This window comes from Nanorana parkeri, unplaced genomic scaffold, assembly GCF_000935625.1.
Source record: "Nanorana parkeri isolate BGI_ZX_2015 unplaced genomic scaffold, ASM93562v1 scaffold1232, whole genome shotgun sequence".
NCBI classification, from domain to species: domain Eukaryota; kingdom Metazoa; phylum Chordata; class Amphibia; order Anura; family Dicroglossidae; genus Nanorana; species Nanorana parkeri.
Window position 1 is genome coordinate 174781 of NW_017307500.1, and position 19794 is coordinate 194574.

Here is a 19794-nt window from a genome sequence, read left to right on the forward strand (position 1 = left end):
ATATATATATATATACATATACACACTGTATGTTCTGTGTTCTGGTTAAGTGCACTTTACATGGTTCCATTGCTATTTTATTGAATAAGCCCAACGGTTCTTCTGTAACAAAATTCAACATGGATTGAAGGTTAGCCTTACATTAACAAATACGCCGTTGATGTAGCCCGGTGCTCCATATCTAGTGAGTGAGGAGAAGAGAATGGGACGCCAGTGATCACCTGGGGGAATAAAGATAAAACACGAGAGGATATTACTGTGTGTGCACCCAATACCAGACTTAGACCTCTTCAGCTGCTCTACAACCAGTCCAGCCTCGGCTTTACTTGTAGTTCTGACTGATGTGACAAGTCACATGTGGCAGACTGTAGATGCTGAAGTCTGAGTGGTGGCCCCAGGACGTGCCATCTGCCATCCATTAACTTTTCTAATTAGTTGGCCATAGGCTTCAGATCTGGAGCGCCACATGCACAACCAAGGCATGCACCCCTTGTGCCTTGGCTTAATGATGTTACCGATAAATGGCACCGAAATGGATTTCAAGGATGGCTTCTTAATCATAAAAGTACCATTTCTAAATTTTAAAAAATCTATATTGCCGCATGTAAAAAATGTATCCCTGCAGACAAATGTACCGATAGGTTTAGCATTAGGTCAGGCATTACCTGGCAGGATATCGGTGGTGTGATTCTTGGTCTGGTTTTCTAGCTTCTTCCCCTCTTTACATGGATAGATCTGATATAATTGTGTGATTTTCTCCAGGGCCTGAAAAAGAAGAGACTCTCCAGTTCAGACTCTAAATAGACAGATTTATACTCTCCCCACAATGCATTCACCCCTTATATTGGTGATTGGCACGGTGACAATGCATTTCACAAGATTTGCTTCCTCAGGAGGGAGAGGGACCAACCCAAAGACCCACAATAAGCTTTTTTTAAATCTGTTTACAAGGTATTTCTTTTTTTCGGGTGATGCCATCAAATAAAATATTTCTGAGGGATTGGGGTGTGGTGGCCCTGGCCAGAAGTACCAACAACAACAGGGCATATGGCAGATTTATAGTTAATACTTTATATTAGGGATGCACCGATACCAAGTACCATACTCGGTACAAGTACAGATACTTTTCGAGCTCCAAGATCAGACTAGAGAAAAATTCAAAAGTTAGGAGTCCGCTGTCATTTGTAAGGAGCACACAGAGCTTCTGGGATTTGTACATCTCTGTTTTAATGTATGGTTTTGCTTTTATAAATATAAATAAAAGAATGCACAGATACCAGTTTTGCGAGTACGAGTACTGGTGCTTGCCGAGTACTTACAAGTACGAGTAATGATACATTTTTGTTTATTGTCATGTAATGAGTTTTTCTAAAACAATGCAGACTAATGATTTCAGGACAGTGGTGGAGCGCCAGAGCCCGGTCCCAGCTGCAACAGCTGCAACCCTGGTAGTTCCCATGAAAATGCCAAGTATCTGCACTGGTACTCGAAAAGTATCTGTGCATCCCTACTTTATGTGATAACACTTTAGATTTCTAATCGTATCACTTGAATAAGACCGTTAAAAAAAACAGATAATTTATAGAAATAGAAAATGTAGTCAGCATTTATATAATTAATACAATTAAATGTTTAATTCAGAATACAGCATCCTTAAAGCAAAACTCCAGCTCCAGTCCCCCCTTCCCCTCCGCCAACCCACTCCCTGAGGTCTCCCCATTTTTATTGCTGCAGTCTGATGACATCACAGGTACATCCTGTGCCACCTAATGCAGTAGCACTCCGACCCCAGGCTGTAAAGTATTGCCACCCCAGGGGGTGGATCCATGACACTGTGGGTTACAAGAAGTTGGTTGAATGACGTTAGCTGGTATTCAATACAAACTACTGTCAGCATCTAGTGGCGGAGAAGTACTGTATGGTACAGCTCCAGGTAGAAGGTATTTAACCAAGTGGGGAGACTTTTCCTCACTTTCCAGTCTGTCTGACATTCATTAAATAAACAGGAGGTGAGAGGAAATGGCCTATACTGTGATAAGGCAGCAATGAGCACCTGAAAATGTTCTGAACTTTTCTCACTCTATCCAAATTTAAATACGTTTTTGCTGGAGTTGGGCTTTAAATCTGACCTCCGGCCTTACTTTTAGTCTTGCACAGTTGTACCGACTCCTCTCCTGGACTTAAATTGCTTACATTCTTCAGGCTTCAGCAAAGTAAATGTGAAGAAAACAGAAAAAGAAATAAAGCCAAATACATCTTTACCTGGAATTCCTTGTCAAACCCATTCCTGTGCGTTGTTGGGTTTTCTACATACATACAACATGCATGCTTCTGAATCTCCACTACGGGGACACTAGTGGACCCACACAGAAGAGTTTCCAGCAAGACGTCATAGAGGAAGATGTACTGCTCCTGAAAGATGGAGGGTCACATGAAATGGAGGTCAGTATCTCATGTCTGATGTCATAGAGTACGGCTAATAAGATATTTACTGATCTACTGAATGCCAAAAATAAAGTGAGTCCGCTGGAATCATGTTGCTGCTTATTTCAGGAAGCACAGATATGATTTTATGTGCTTTTATAAAACACGGACTGTGATGCCTTAAAGTATCATTAAATCCCCACAGTATAATGCAGTTTTCCCTATAGCTCCATGTTACTACTATAAATAATCATCAAACACTTTATCAGTATTTTGCCCCAAAGACTTATATTTGCCTACTCAAGATTTGTACAGTCAGTTCTATTCTTGTGGCACTTTCCAAAACTGCTATATGTCCTCATGCCCAGCCCATAATGAGCATGTATGCTCAATCTAATATCATTAAGAGGCCTCCTGCATCAGGACTACATGCCCCATGATTCCTTGCACCCAGCTAATAATGTGTATGCATGCCCGCTCTAATCGCATCAGGTGGCTCCGTGTCAGGACTGCATGCCCCATGATTCCTCATGCCCAGACCATAATCCCTGCTCTAATAGCGTCAAGTGACCTCCATTATCAGGACTACATGCAGGCCCGGATTCCCCACAAGGCCACCGAGGCCCGGCCTTGGGGCGGCAGGGCGTAGAGGGGCGGCAGCGGTGTCCTTGTGAGGAAGTTGCGGGCTCCGGGCGGTAAGTTGCCCTCTTTATATTTAGACCTGCTTTGCACAAGCAGGACTAAATGTAGAGTGAGGGAAGCCGATTGTTCGTTTACATGTGATCTCAGCGATGTCACCGAGATCACATGTAAAAAGTCTGCAGCCTCCTCCCCTCCCCCCTGCACTTACCTCCCTCCTCTGGTTCCGTCCTCCGGGCGTATTGCGGAACCTGACCTTGGGGCGCCAGGGAGATTAAATCCGGCCCTGACTACATACCCCATGATTCCTCATGTCCAAGCTATAATGTGCATGTGTGCCCTCTCTAATAGCATCATGGGACCTCCTGCATCAGAACTACATGCCCCATGATTTCTCACACCCAACCCATAATGTGTATGCACGCACACTCTAATAGCATCAGGTGACCCCCTGTATCAGAACTACATGCTCCATAATTCCTCACACCCAACCCATAATATGTATGCATGCACACTCTAAAAGCACCAGGTGACCTCCTTCATCAGTACTACATGCCCCATGATTCCTCATGTGCAGCCTATAATGTACTTGTGTGCCCTCTCTAATAGCATTATGTGACCTCCTGCATCAGAACTACATGCCCCATGATTGCTCACACCCAGCCCATATTGCACGTGATCCCATAATGCGCACATTTGCCTGCTCTAATAGAGCTTCATCTGGTCCCTCCTCCCAAACCTTTGTAGTCCTGGCTGGCAGCATGCATGGCAGGGTGGCTATGGTGGGACTCCAGGGAGATATCAGGGTCATAAATTATGTTGCAAAATTGTGCTGCAAAGACAAAAAGACCACCAACATGTCCATGAGGTACGGTGCTACATATATACAATTTGTTAATGAGTGGTAAATACTTCTTTAATCTTTCTGGGATGATAGTATTGGCAGAGAATACCCTTTTCTATTGGGTAAACTATTGTTGGCCAAAAGAATTGTTGACAAAGGGTAAGGAATATTGTGAGGAATATACTTTAGAGATATACCAACAGTTGGCGACATTGAGTATGAGGGGATAGAGAAGAACAGTGAGACCAGAACCCACCTTTTCCTGCACCATCTTCACCCGCTTCTTCCGTAACTCTAAGACACAATTATACACATTCACCTTCTTCACCGCATGTGCCCTCTTCAGGAGAATGTCCAGTGCCAAGAATGTGCCTGTCCTGCCAATCCCAGCACTGCAAACAAGGTGTGTGAATGACATGTATTGATAAAGCGGATCAGTGATAATCTTGTCATCAATTCAAGAATTGTTAATAATATTACAATGTGCTTATGGTACATGTTGTCCTCCTCTCTGTGCAGTCTGCAGGTCACCACACAATGCCTTCCCTGGGTTCTCACCATTGCTGGACATATGCAAACATTGACTCTCTCCGGGTCTCCCTGTCCTTTCCCCAGTCCTCCTTGTAATGTACTGTAGTCATTTGTTTTCCAAATAACAAGGGATAAGACTGAATACACTTAGAAACATGATCACTCAAAAGATGCTGGGTCCATTTGTGGGGTCTCCAGGTAGCCCTAAAAGTAATTGATGACTATATCCGCCAGTCCCAGCAATCAACAGCAATGCTGTGCAGGCAGACCGGGTCACAAATTCTGCAGAACGGGTCACAAAAGTTTGAACCTTAAATTAAGAAATTAAGAGTCTTTATTATTTATTTGGTGGTCACTGGGGCAGGAAAGCAAAGACAGCAATATAAACCTATTTAAAGTGATCTTGAGAGGAAAAAAATGGCCAACATTTTCTAACTGCAAAAGAAGACAGTAAATCCTCACCACCTCTGCTGCCTGTGTAGCCCAACAGCACTCTGCTGGAGAGAAATCTTGTTTTGAAGTCAGCTGAGAAACCACAAGTTTCAGGAATGTTGATCTACATCATCCTCTTGGGTCCCCCGTTGTCCTTAGTGGACAACCTCCACATTACTAAAGGACGCCGTGTTCACCTGGATGTCGGAAAAAGTAACCAGGGAGAGCAGCAGGGGTCCAGACCTCAGAGGATGATTTTCGGCAGCGTAGGCATCAGGAGAGGTAAGCATTTTACTTATGCTTTTGCAGGTAGACTTTTTTTTTTCTCTTGACAGGGTCACTTTAAGCATATTGATTGGAGTTATATAAATTCTTCTGTAGACACAATACCCAGTATGTTTCTTTGCACATACAATATCTGTTCATGTTATATGAGTTAGAGCCGTGTCACACAACAGACTGATTACCTGGTTTCATGGCGTTGCTCTCTGCGTGTAGGCCAGCAAAATGTTGCTCATATTTGACAGCAATCAGTGAGGGAGCAAATCCTTAAATTAAAGGAGAACTATGACATGAGGTATTTCCACTCACCTCATAGTTCTAAGCCAACCTGTGACAATGAGACTGTCACAGGTCGGCTCAGTAGATCGGGAGGTGAGCGAACACATACCGGGTTCCCTCACCTCTCGATCTGCCGGCTCTCTGCCGTGACAGGGGGAGGGGCTGTATTCCCCTCTCCCCGCTCCGATCTGCCAGCGCTGACTGGCGGAACAGACGGGGGAGGGGGCGGGTACAGCTGGCTCTGCCTCTAGATAGGCAGAGCCAGCTGTCACTCACGCAGCTGGGCGGATCCCGTCATCTAAGTCGGGATCCACTCCAGGTGCGGCGTCTCAGTATACCACGAGCTGTAGCTCGCGGTATACTGAGCTTAGGGTAACGGGAGGACGCTAGTTTGTGTCCTCCCGTTACCCCAAGGAGAACTATGGGGAAAAACACTGACCCCATAGTTCTCCTTTAAAGGTTCTTCTGGGTGATATTGTGTGATACCGGCCTTACAATAACCTATCTTACCTAATTAGAAGTAAATAATCTTAACTAATATTTTATAGACTGTACGTGTTATAAGATTCTCTGTATTACAAAGTTTGTTATAAATTTATAGTGGTCTGGTGATAATACGCAAATGCATAATAAATGTACAGATTATTGACTGTAAAAGATGTTCAGGACCTTGCTGATAAGTTTTAATTGGTTTTGTTGAGGGGATTTAATTGAGTTCAATAGCACCAAATAAAGTACTGTGCAAATCGGACCACCTGGTGGGACAAGTCAAGGAGAGGTTGTGTTAGGATGTCATCACAAGACAAAGTTGTGCTCCAATCTGCAAGCAGGGGACTATTGTGATTGCCAGCTATTTGTGTGTGCACGCACATTTACATAAACATGTTCATTCACACAGGCAAGCTGATCATGCGCACAGACGTGCATTCCCAATTCCTGCATTGGTGCCAGAAGGCCTATTTAGGGATTAAAGCTGAACTAAATGGATGGTCTTCAACTATTACCCTGTGACCTAAACCCGATACTGTTGTTAGCCCATATGTTGCTGACCTGGCTTTCCTTTAGACCTGCTTCTACTCTTCCTGATGTGACTACACTCCAGCCTTCTGCATTGCTCCTGTGTTCCTAGCAGCTGCTGATCAATCTACATCTTGTCTCCTGCAGTGACTACTTCTGCAGCCCCACTCTTCACCCATCCTCGTCATCTGACTTCAAGAGCACCTTGCAACCAAGCCACCTCCAGAGCCTTCTGCTGGAAGAACGCATCTGCAGAGTGGACATACGTGCCACTCTGTGCCCTCACATTCCCTGTCCACCATTCTAGGGGTAGTAGTCAGGGCAATTTCCATGGGGGCCTTACAGCCTGACCCTGGACTGATATCTGGTTTGATGGGGTAAGAATAAAAGTGGAAAACAGCACACCCAGCCATCACTGAGACTTAAAGCTGCATTATTATAGCAGCTTAAGTATAGAGGTTCAGATTCTTACAAATGCAAGACCCAGCTCTTGGGAAGGTCCACACTAGAAAAAATGCATTGAGTGCCATAAGGGTTTTGTGTTATGTGATTGGGGACACATGCTTTAAATGGAGAGAATGCATTGCATATTTTACACTGTCTGGTGCTGGGTGTGGTATCCAACTGTATACATTTTTGTATGTTTTTTACTTGTTTTTTCCCTACCTGCATGATAGTCATTTTATGAGGGGAAAGTTTGTCATTTACAACAAGTTTTGGTTGTAAACATGCAGAAAACGTAACAAATTTGAATTAATTGGATATTTTGTTGTTGTTTATTTTTCTGCAAGTTTTGTACATGTTTAATTGACACTTTTTATATTATCTTAGTGTGAGATGTATAAGAGGGGTCACATTGTTTATGTTACAATGTTGCAGACTGATCACTGGGAGAGAGGAGACTGAGGAAATGCTTTCTCTTGCCTGTAGCATCTTAGGCTGGGCACGGGCAGTGTGCGCTTGCGCACACCGGCCCGTATGGCTGTTATCGTACGGACCCGCCAAACGTCGTACGATGCTCGGCGGGTTTTCGAACATGTCCGTAAGTTCAAAGTCGCGCGACCTTACAGTAGTAGAAGTCGCACGGCTTCCACACACCTTACGATAATCGTACGATCGCGGGATTTCCCGCGATTATCGTACGATTATCGTAAGGTGTGTGGGGACCTTAAGTCTAGGCAAAGTCACTGAATAGAGTTTAAGGACAGCTTTGTAATGCTAAAAGGTGGAAATTTTCTGAAAAATGATACTGTTTCTGTATATCGTGACCCGTTAGGAATTTATTCATGCAGACTTGAGTTTTTGAATGATCCACTTCAAGACAGAACAATGAGATTAGAGGCTTCCTTTACCTGCAGTGTACAATTATAGGTCCCGACCCTGGTGGGTTACACTTATTCATGATTTCTACAAGCTGCACCATGTCTGATGCTTTCTTTGGCACTCCATGGTCCGGCCATCGAAGGTAATGGATCTGCTCCACCATCATCTGCACTGTGGACTGCACCTGAAACCAGAAAACATGCATCAGAGTGACCATGTGTGCAGAGCCCTACATGTATTTATTCCAAACATCAAAGATAGTTTACTTTTTCAGGGAAGGAGTTTTGAAATACATGCCCGGATAAGTGAAAATGGGCTTCAGAATTTGAATACAGGTTTGAGGCTGTAAATTTTTTACTAAACCAAACCTCACCTAGTTCATCTTTTGGTTATTGAAAACCTTAAACCATGGCTAGATTGGGAATATCTTCAAGAACTGAGCTGGACCTCTCCCCTCTAACAGAGTTTATTACCGGTTGATCCTGCCAGTAGACACCTTACCGCTCAAGGAATAGTCAGCCCGCAGTGCAATGAACATATGTAGTCGTTTTTTGCTTTATTGGAAGTACATTATGAAGCAGGTAAAAAGTTGATAACTACCACAAACCTCCTTAAGCAATATTCACATGTTACTGGGAGACCACTGATATTATTTGTGCACATTAGATAAAACAAAAGGTGAAAAATACAGAAGTCTAAATTCTCATACGGATATTTTACCTTCTTGAGACTGAAGCTCCGAATGGTAAATGCACCCGTCTGAACAATTTTCTGGACAGAAACTGTGATGTCACCATAGGTCTGACTCTGTTCTGGCCAATATTGCTCACACTTTACCTGAAAAGATTCAATGTGTACAAAAAAGAGAAGCTGGGTCATTTGTAGGTGAAATTTCACCTTCACTGTCCATTATCTGAGCTCCACAGTCCACCATTTCCTCTTCACTGTCCTCCATCTCCCTTTACTGTCCACCATCTGCCATTCACTGCTCACCATGTGGCTTTTACTGTCTGCCCTCACACCTTCACTTACAACATCTCCCCTTCACTGATCATCATCTCCCGGACACTGTCCATCATATCTTCTTCCCTGTCTTCCATCTCACCTTTACTATCCTTTGCCTCAAATGTACTGTCCAATATCTGCCTTTCACTGCCCTCCATCTCCTCTTTACAGTCCACTATCTTCCCTATACGATCGTCCATCTCACCTTCATGTCTACCATTTCCCTTTCACTGACCCCCATTTCAGTGTTCTCTATCCCCCCCCTCAATGTCTTCCATTCAGTGTTCTCCATCGCACCTTCCTTGTCCTCCTTATCACTTTTACTCTCCTTCACCTGTCCTTTATTGTCCACCCTATTTACTGTCTTCCATCTCACCTTTACTGTCCACCGCCTTGCCTTTACAATCTGTTTTCTCACCTCTCTGTCCACATCTCCTCTTCATAGTTCATCATCTCCACTTCGGTGTGTCCGCCTTCACTGTCCTCCATCTTACCCTTCATTGTCCATCATTTCCTCTTTATTGACCACCATTTCCACTACACCTTTCTCCATCTCCTCTTTATTGTCCTCTATCTCACCTTCAATGTCTTCCATCTCATCTTCCTTGTCCTCTATCCAACTTGCTTGTCCACTCACTTTCACTGTCCATCATCTCACCTTTACTGTCTAACATTTCCACTTCACTGTCCTGAATCCCCCTTCCCTGTCCTCCATCTCACCTTCACTGTTCCCCTCTTCCCCTTGACTGTCTTACATTGCCCCTTTACTGTCCATTATCTCCCCTTCACTGTCCTCCATCTCACTTTGTTTTGTTCCTCCAGCCCAGTCAGCATCACAATAACAGAACAGTTCTCTTGCCACACCATGCTCCAGAAGTCAGACAAGGTCTCTGGGATGGGGCCTGAAACAGGAGAAAATTAATTATGAAATCAGTGGAAGTAGAACACGCAGGAATCTTGAAGGGAAGTGTTCCAATGACTGTAAGTAATCAATTGCTGTATGGAATATGAGCTACAGTATATATGTTTGATGATGCTTTTAACAGCTCACTTTACTCACCTTGGGTTGCTATGTAGAATTTTGGTGCCTTGTAACCCTAGAAGACAGCACAATATATTCATATTTTTATAGGTGTATGGTCAAGTTAGCAGTAGTCACATTCAGCACGACTTGTTCTGTGATGTTGAAGAGGCTGCACAGCTTATCCCAACCACTTTTTTCAGTTCTAATTAGTTTCAGGGATATTACCCAGCATCTCAGGCAAAGCTTTCTACTTACATCAATATAGGAGGCATTTATATAATCTGATCTGGAGTGATTGGACCTCAACACCACACGAGAATCATCATCTGCAGAACAAAGGGAAAGTTTGATTAACCAGGTGCATGTGGCTAAATGTATGTAGATATCAAAAAGAAAGAAAAATGAAAATTAGAACCTAACCAAAGCGTTAGACAGCAATGTGGACGCTCAACAGCATTGTTAGTTCTTGGAGAGGATATCTTTGATTCTTACACTTTTATGTTTCATACATCAACAATCTTCTCTAGACCTTCTCTACCCACACCGATCACCAATAACATTATGACCACTGAGAAGTGAAGTAAATAGCATTGATTATATTGTTACAATGGCACCTGGAAGTGGGTGGAATACATTATGCAGCAAGTGAACATTTTATCCCCGAAGTTGATAAGTTGAAAGCAAGCTTAAGGATTTGAGCGACTTTGACAACGGTCAAATTGTGATAGCCAGGTGGCTGGGTCAGAGCAACTCCAAAACTACAACTCTTATGGGATGTTCCCGGCCTGCAGTTGTCAGGACCTACCAAAAGTGGTCCAAGAAAGGAAACCCGGTGAACTGGTGACAGGGTTATTGGTGGCCAAGGCTCAATGATGCGCACAGGGAGAGAAGGCTGGCCCATGTAGCCCAATCCAATAGAAGAGAGATTGTAGCTCAAATTGCTGAAAAAGTTATTGCTGCTTCCAACAGAAAAGTGTTAGCGGTAAATCTTCCAATGGGGATACTTCTACTGGTGATAATTGTCAAATCTGGGATATGCCCTAATTTTGGATAGGCTTTCCCTTAATTTTCTTTTCTCTTTTTAAGACAGGAAGTAAAGGGAAAAAAATTAAAAGAAAAAAAAAATGTGGCAGACGTTTTAACCCATCACCACAAATATACTTAGCTGGTCCTCCACTTCAACTACATACAATTTTTTCTTGAATAAAATATGGAGGATCAGATATTCTAGGCATTCTTGCACAATGGGTACTGTGGTTATTGGTTTACAGTTGTGTAAGCAATGTAGGGTTTTTTCCGTGGTTAGCATATAAAACAATCAGCACATGGAGTTGCTTTTTATTAGCAAAGATGTGTATTATATGAGTATAAAAGAACATTATTTACTTCAGTACTTACATGGCAGAACCTTCTTGTAGCGATTCTTAGCTTGGTTTTCCTGGGATAGGGCCACAGTGCAGGGGTACATCCAGCCGCCTGGAAGTTCCTACATAGAGATAAAAAGTGGTACAGGTTGTAGTTAGTTACATTTAAAGTGACACTAAACTCAGGAGTTAAATCTTAAAAATGCATTTATGTACCATAACTATGAACAACAATGTATCTTATTTGTGTATCACTCGGCTGTAGATCCTCAAATCATCTCTGAATTGGTTCTGACACCGTCCTTCCTTGTGGAGGGGGGCTACGTCTGTTCCCCATGGTCCCTGTGTGTGTTGTAAAGTAGTCACCGCTCCAAGCTCACTCACGGGATGGACTAAAATCTTAATACAAATTATCTAACTAAACATAAGATTATAGTCCATCATAGAGCCAAGCGGATAGCTCCAAGTCCAGTTGAATGTGACTAACTACCACTAGCTAAACCATGACCTGGGCAAATGAGAATCTTCACAGACTATGATTAAAGTGGCTCTACTCTAAAAAAAAATGAATACAGCTGTTCTCTCCCTCTAGATCACATGTGTCAAACTCAAGGCCCAGGGGCCGAATCCGGCCCACCAGGCCATTCCCTAGACTTCTACTTTCAGATCTGGGTATTAAGTTATTACTAAAACCAGTGATAATCGAATGCAGAGGCAATTATGATAAAGATTAGATACATTTATATAGTCTTACAGGCCCTTTGAGGGCAACCATAATGTTGATGCGGCCCACAATTAAATTGAGTTTGACAGCCCTGGTCTATATCCGCTCTTTCCTATTTCTTTTCCTCTTCTTTACTCATGTGCATTACACCTCTTGCTTCACATTTGGACACTCTCTAAGACTTTATCAATTTTTACATTCTATGAACAAGGCTGAAACGTTCCTGGCCTGTTGGTCACCACTTGAATTGCCCAAACATGGAGTTTTAATGGTATTCAGGTATACTTTTATATATTTTGTCTCCATTATCAGTGTTGACATCCTTACTATAATGTTTAACTGCTGTTCCCACATTATCTCTATTACCTTGTGAACCTCCTACTGTGCCGAAGATGTTTATTTTACCTTGCACCAAGATTTGCATCCTTATATTGCTATAATACCCTGAATTATAATACCAATATATATGTTAAAAAATGAATATAGCTTTATTTTAACATTTACAGGTCTATTCACTAAAGGGTGAAGAGTTTGGAGAAGGCAGGAGAAGTGAACAATCTAGGACAACATCGCTGATTTGGAAAAAGTCTCCAATTCAGCTCACTTTCCAGTTCAGTGATGTTGTCCTAGATTGTTCCCTTCTCCTGCCTTCTTCAAACTCTTCACCCTTTTGTGAATAATCCTTTTAGTCTATGACTTATCAGGAAAAGTTAATGCAAGGTCACAAAACATAACTCTAGAAATCTGTACATTTTTAAAGCTATTCTGTTGCTTAAAGTGACACTAACCTCTGGAGCTAAATCTTAAACATGCATTCAAGTTCCTTACCTATTATCAACAATGTATCTTATTTGTGTATCACTCGGCTGTGGATCCTCCAATCATCTCTGAATTGGTGCTGACACTGTCCTTCCTTCTGGAGGATGTCTACCACTCCAAGTAGCCACCACTCCAAGCTTGCGCCTGTGACCATTAGAGCACATCTAAATTTAGTGTCTAACTAGGTTTCTTAAAGAGGACCTTTCATTAATCTGAATCTCCATCCTGAACTGTTATAATATTGCAGCCTTACCTTTGTACTTGTATTCTCTCTTTGTCAGATGGGAAGTGTCAGGCTGTGAGACCACCCTATGTTCTGTCTGAGCTCAGGGCTGATAACAGAAAACTGTCACATAACAAAAGCTTTGCCAGATTTATGCAAATGAAATCTATATGCTCTCTGAATTGGCAGTGCCACCCCCTCCAGACTGTCTGTTATTAGCTCCAAACTGAGGCACGATACAGTACAACTTCAATGGTGGCCTTACATCCTGACATTGGGCTTACCTTTCAGGACTGGCTTGAAGACAACACAAGTGCATAACAGCACACAACCATCCCCGATAGGTAAAGCTGAATTGTATTAACAACTTAAGACCCCATTCGCAATGAGCGTTTTATAGTCCGACTTCCGCTCAAAAAACGCTCAAATATGAAGCTCAGTGTAGCTCAATGTAGCTCATCCAATGCATTTCAATGGAGGTATTCACATCCTGCAGCTCAATGTCACCTGTAGCTTGTAGCTGAAGCTTGTCACTCAAACATGAGCTATATTTCGGAGGCTTTCGAGCAATTTGGCCTAAATAGACTTTGACAGACTGCCAAAAGAAGCACTAGGTAGCGTGACAAAATGTGCACTGTAGCTCAATGTAACTCAAAGTCGATCAGCTCAAATCAGCGCTGAAAAAGCGCTTATTTTGTTGTAGCTCAGTGTGAATGGGGTCTTATAGCAGATATTCAGATTTTTACAGGTGCTGGCTGGCTTCTTTAGAGAGCCCAGTCACATGACAAAGTGACTGAGTTCTCCTCCAGTGATGGAGTTCTCTTAGCAGCAATAAGCAGAGCAAACTGCAGGTTTTATACCCACAATTTATGAATGGTCTGCATGGAGTAACCCAATGGTGTATAACTCTGCTCTCCCTTATACATGAGCCACTAAGAGAAGCCAAATGCTATCCAATATGTCTCCAGTTTGATGGTCCAATGTGACCTTAGGCCTACCATGGAAGGTAATAGCAAGCAGCCTAAAATGTTGATCCAACTTATTGAAAAGTCTGTGTCAGGGTGAAATCTGCCCCCTTTCCCACTGAAAAAAGGAGAGGTAGTTCCTCACTGCACATGTTCCACTTTAGGGCTTGTCTAGATGGGCAAATGCAGTGTGCCCCATCTGAGATTTTTCACAGGTGCATTGGACATGAAGTTGACCTTCTTCAAACCTTCATTTGACCTCCTAAGCTCTACTACCCTGCTTCAAGCAACTTTTACATTCCCATGGACTTGTATAGGGAGAAAAGCAGTTCTAACATGAACAAAAGCCCATTGATACAGGTCATATGTATTTCAGCTGTGTTAAAATACACGGGGGGGGGGATTTATCATAGCAATTGTAAGGCTGGGTTCACACCTAGGCGTATCGAATATGCGCGTTTGTCGCGCATTTTACTGCGATTCGCGGTTAAAAAAAACGTGCAACAAACGCGCGTTTCCGAGGGCTACCTGGCTGTATCCCAATGGATACGCGCGGCAAATACGCCCCAAAGAAGCTCCTGTACTTCTTTGGGCGTAGGTCGTTTTGCAGCGTGTTCCTGCGCGCTGTAAAACGCCCAGGTGGGAACCATGGCCATAGGCAATCATTGGTTTTCACATGTTGAGCATTTTACAAAGCGTAGGAACGTGCTGTTAAACCATCAGGTGTGAACCAGGCCTAAGTGTTTGAACTGTCGCTTCTTGAATATGTGGTCACTGGGACTTCTGAAGTTGTGATTGTTTTCTTAGGTGATGCTAGAGTTTCAGACAGCCGCAGGACAAGCGCAGATCAAAACACGTGCATAACAGTTGCAGAAAACGTGCAGTTGAAAAAGTAGTGCAAGCTCAGGTGAAAACAGGGGCACATGTTAAAACACAGATTTGCACATAAAATAATAATCTAAGAGGCTAAAACTGTCGCAATTGCTTTGATAAATTCCCCCCACAATACAGCAGGTAGCACTAAGTCCAAAGCCAGGCAGATGTCTCACCAGGTGTCTTTTTTTTTTACTTCTGCCTGTCTATGCCCATATAACACAACATTATACATTCAACAAAGTGGAAAAATGCAATAAAACTGATACCAGAATGTCTGTGGATAAGCTGATGTATCACAGGAAGTAAAGGGTGGGGATACACTAGTCTGAAAAATCCTTGTGTGCCATACAGAGAAAGCAATCTTCCAGTGGAAGCAAGCACAATTTTTTTCTCTCAGCTTACCCCACCGTGACCAAAAAGTCTGCAGACCATCATAAGCAATGCGCTAATTTGCTGCATCACATGCAACCATTATGATGTGCATCTCCTACCTGATACTCCTGGTAAAGCCCCACAAATAAAATTGCTGAATTCTCATCCTCATCATTGGTGTCCGCTGTCTCCATCTTCCGGAATCTCTTCACAACGTCCAAGAGATTATCAACAGGAATATCTTTCTTCTTTCCTAAAAAAGTAAATTATCACTTATTATTCTCAGGTACTTCTAAGATACAAATAACAAGATGCATTAAAGGAGAAGCCGACCTGTGACAATGAGACTGTCACAGGTCGGCTCAGTAGATCGGGAGGTGAGCGAACACATACCGGCGTTCGCTCACCTCTCGATCCTGTCACGGCTCTCTGCCGTGACAGGGGAGGGGCGCGCTTCCCCCATCCCCGCTCCGATCCGCCAGCGCTGACTGGCGTTATGGACGGGGGAGGGGGCGGGTACAGCTGGCTCTGCCTCTAGATAGGCAGAGCCAGCTGTCAGTGACGCAGCCGGGCGGATCCCAGCACAATTGTCGGGATCAGCTTCAGCTACTACACCAGCAGTATATTGAGCCTAGGGTGACGGGAGAACGCTAGTTTGTGTCCTCCTGTTACCCTAAGGAGAACTATGGGGAAAAGACTTAACCCCATAATTCTCCTTTAAGTGCTGTAGAATCAGAATTCTGGGATTCCAATATAGAAAGAGAAAATAAGATGTATTCGGATGTTTTATGCATGGTGACATAATTGCATTATCAAAACGTGAGGAAGGAACTATAATACATAAAACACTTCCTTCAGAACTTCATTGTCCTTTAAATTTTTATTGTTGTGTCCTAATTGAGAAGACCTTCTCACTTCCTGTCCTGATACCAGGACAACAAATAGGAGAGTGAGGCTGTCAATAGGAATGGAAGAAGCAGACCATAATAAAACCCTGAGAGATGTTTCTAACCCTTCCTGGCACAAAGAATCACAGAGTGCAGCACGGAAAAGATGGGGTGGGGTGATGTTGGGCCATGTATCTGACATGCTTGGAAGTATCGGCGGCTTCTGGAGCTCATTAAGAGAGTGAAGATTTGTTCACTCCCTGATAAAAAAGATAATAATTAAGCATCTTGTTTTTTTTAGGGTTGCTTTTAATTATGTTATCAGGGTATTAAGATAACAAATTAATTAAAAAGAAAACAATTCTTGATATTTTCCTATTCTCTTTACTACATATACTTTTACCCCTATTGGTCTTCTGATTTTGCTACTATGAGCTCATTATAGAAAGGTCAATTTAATTTTTGTTTATGTGTAAGCATCTGAAATGTCCGCTCTGCCATGAAGGTCAATGCTAAGCAGCCACCTGACACGTTTTGAATATGTAGGTACTCTATCGCATGAGATGTCTGATGCTACTTTTTGGTTTGTCTTGTCTAAAACTTTAATAAAAATTTATGACAGTAAAAAGAAAACAATTCTCCTGAATTTAACTGATGGTTGAAGGCATTCGAGTTGGACCTTTTTAATCCTCTTCCTGGAGTTGTGTAACAATAGCCAAAGGAGCACACAAGGCTGCTATGGGGCTCTGGGTTGGAAGGGGCCTCATTGAGGGGCTCTTGAGGCAAATTAAACATTGAAAATCTGTGCACATGTGAAGATAACGCAAATCCAGTACTGCATTATCAAGGATTGCAGAGGTTGCTGTTGACACTGACCCTGTACCCCCCTGTGACATTTCCAGTCAAGTAGAGCTGACATCAGACATACAGGAGGAGACCTCAAAATCATTGTAGCTAGTCAGTTACCTTTTAAAGATTGTGCAATAAGGAGAATTTGCTTATCTGTTTTGCTAGTATAGACTTATTGCCCTCAGAGCTTCTGGTCATCCCGGCAAGCACTGAAACTAACCCTGTCTGCCTAGGCCAGTCTCCTCAGATAAAAATGACAGCTATTTGAAGTTCTCCACATTTTAAAGCAGTTTGTACGGGTTATATAGTAATTGTGTGCAGGAGTACTATGATGTACAATGATGTCATGATAAAACATTGTGATGGTCATTATTATTGCTACCACAACTCTTGGGGAGTTTTGTTAATTTATTATGATATCACCTCTTGCAGCAATTGCTGTAATGGTGTATGGAGTGGGAAGACTTAGAACTAGAACACAATATAATTAATTTTAAGATCAATGACAGTAGGGATGTCGTTGAGGGGCCCTGTTGCAATTTTGCAATTGGGCTCAATGATCGGTAGTTATACTGCTGTCTCTTCCACAAGATTTTCAACCTACCTGGTCCAATCTGAGGCTTTAATGGGATGTCAGAAGACCGGCTTGATTTGCTGTATAGAAAGAGGTGAATCATTATAATATAATAAATTAATGAGTGTACATTCATAAAAGCTTTTTAGTGAAAGCACTAAAGACACAGCCAAGAAACAATGGTCAGCTCATTAGTTTACATATCTCTATGCACTTTATGTAGATGAGAACCTTTAAAGTAATGTTGTTTGAAGGGTTGTAATTGCTCTATAAACAACTGTCAAATAGAAAGATATTCCTTTATTTCACAAAAGGAGAGCTTCGGGCCAAACGTTTGGAAAGGTTTAGTACCTCTGTCCTCTTGACCACATAGAAAACTTGAGGAAATCTCCCCAATTCAGTAACAGACAACAATAAGGAGGTGCTGACCCTTAGCCAGTCCATCCAGAAGAAAATACATGGATCCTTTTTTATTAAAGAAATAAGAGGAATGAACTTCAGTTTCTGGGGCTCACATCATACCTTCTAGATTTTAATTAATTTTATTTGTTGCAAAACGTAACAGGAGGATTAAAAAACTCCCTGGAGGACAGGAGCAGGGCAGAGTTTTAAAGAGGGGAAATCCCTAAAAAAAAAAGGAGAAAGCCATTGCATGGCAGCTCTGGCACCATCTGACTGGGAACAACATCTACTGACCAAGGTTTTCTAAAATGTTCGATCAGTCATATTTCCCAGAGGGTGGTCAACCAAAGCCATCTAAAGTCACCATAGAGATGAGATGGGAGCTTTGGGATGGATAGGGAGACACTTATTGCATCTGATTTCCCTTCAACTGAGAAAAAGACTACCTACCGTGAAGACCGGCTCCTCCATACGACCACAAAGATTAGAAGGAACAGCAGTAAAATCACAGCCGATATCGACCCGGCAATTATCTGAACTGTGTTGCTCTCAGGCTCAGGAACTGCCACAAGAAAGAACTATTACTGGATTATACATCCCATTTCAACAATAAAGCATGATCTCATCAATCACATCATCTCATTAATTCCAGATGAACATTCATTTAGAGTGGACCTAGCAGTAGATATATGTATTCATGTTAAAGGACATGCAAGGTCCGCTGTTTACCTTCCTTCTTGTTGTAAATACAGTTATACAAAATATGTCATGCCCATTTTTTCTGTGGCTTCCATGGTGCAAGGGGTCATGCCATTCTACTTTAAGGGGTGATATCATCCTTCTTCAAGGGGTAAGGTCATCCTCCTTCAAGGGGTGATGTCATCCTCCTTCAAGGGGTGATGTCATCCTACTTCAAGGGGTGATGTCATCCTCCTTCAAGGGGAGAGGTTACTTACCTTCAAAGGGTGATGTCATCATCCTTCAAGGGGTAATGTCATCATCCTTCAAGGGGTGATGTTATCTTATTTCAAAGAAGGGTGATGTCATCATCCTTCAATGGGTAATGTCATCATCGTTCAAGGGGTAATGTCATCCTCCTTCAAGGAGAGATGTCATCCTCCTTCAAGGAGAGATGTCATCCTCCTTCAAGGGGTGAGGTTATCTTCCATCAAAGGGTAATGTCATCATCCTTCAAGGAGGGATGCCATCCTCCTTCAAGGAGAGATGTAATCATCCTTTAAGGGGTAATGCCATCATCCTTCAAGGGGTGATGTTATCTTATTTCAAAGGGTGATGTCATCATCCTTCAAGGGGTAATGTCATCATCCTTCAAGGGGTGATGTTATCTTATTTCAAAGGGTGATGTCATCATCCTTAAAGGGGTAATGTCATCATCCTTCAAGGGGTAATGTCATCCTCCTTCAAGGAGAGATGTCATCCTCCTTCAAGGAGAGATGTCATCCTCCTTCAAGGGGTGAGGTTATCTTCCATCAAAGGGTAATGTCATCATCCTTCAAGGAGGGATGCCATCCTCCTTCAAGAAGAGATGTAATCCTCCTTTAAGGGGTAATGTCATCATCCTTCAAGGGGTGATGTTATCTTATTTCAAAGGGTGATGTCATCATCCTTCAAGGGGTAATGTCATCATCCTTCAAGGGGTAATGTCATCCTCCATCAACGAGAGATGTCATCCTCCTTCAAGGAGAGATGTTATCTTGTTTCAAGGGGTGATATCATCATCCTTCAAGGGGTGATGTCATTCTTCTTCCAATATGATTTGGGTAATGCTGAGTACTCCAAATCTTGAAAAGAGATTTGCTGTTATTGTTGGTAGTATCACCATTGCCCAAATCTTCCTGGAATGAGGATGACATCACCCCCTCCTGGACGTCATAGACATTTAAACTCTTGGGTAATTATTTAAACAAATGTGGTCATT

General features: G+C 42.6%; 1 protein-coding gene across 1 annotated transcript in view; it reads right to left on the minus strand.

Moving 5' to 3' along the window:
• Positions 1 to 18830, minus strand: part of LOC108797131 (receptor-type tyrosine-protein phosphatase alpha-like) — a 23384-nt gene extending 4554 nt beyond the window's left edge. Inside the window, exons 1-14 of the mRNA XM_018568705.1 lie at positions 18812 to 18830; positions 18306 to 18417; positions 17484 to 17533; positions 15263 to 15396; positions 11199 to 11286; positions 10056 to 10126; positions 9837 to 9873; positions 9581 to 9678; positions 8492 to 8608; positions 7801 to 7955; positions 4164 to 4299; positions 2263 to 2412; positions 666 to 765; positions 142 to 221 (exon numbers count right to left, since the gene is read on the minus strand). Of these exons, the coding sequence (XP_018424207.1) occupies positions 142 to 221; positions 666 to 765; positions 2263 to 2412; positions 4164 to 4299; positions 7801 to 7955; positions 8492 to 8608; positions 9581 to 9678; positions 9837 to 9873; positions 10056 to 10126; positions 11199 to 11286; positions 15263 to 15396; positions 17484 to 17533; positions 18306 to 18417; positions 18812 to 18830 (1347 nt within the window). The remainder of the gene's footprint in view (positions 1 to 141; positions 222 to 665; positions 766 to 2262; positions 2413 to 4163; positions 4300 to 7800; positions 7956 to 8491; positions 8609 to 9580; positions 9679 to 9836; positions 9874 to 10055; positions 10127 to 11198; positions 11287 to 15262; positions 15397 to 17483; positions 17534 to 18305; positions 18418 to 18811) is intronic.
• Positions 18831 to 19794: the final 964 nt, after the last annotated feature.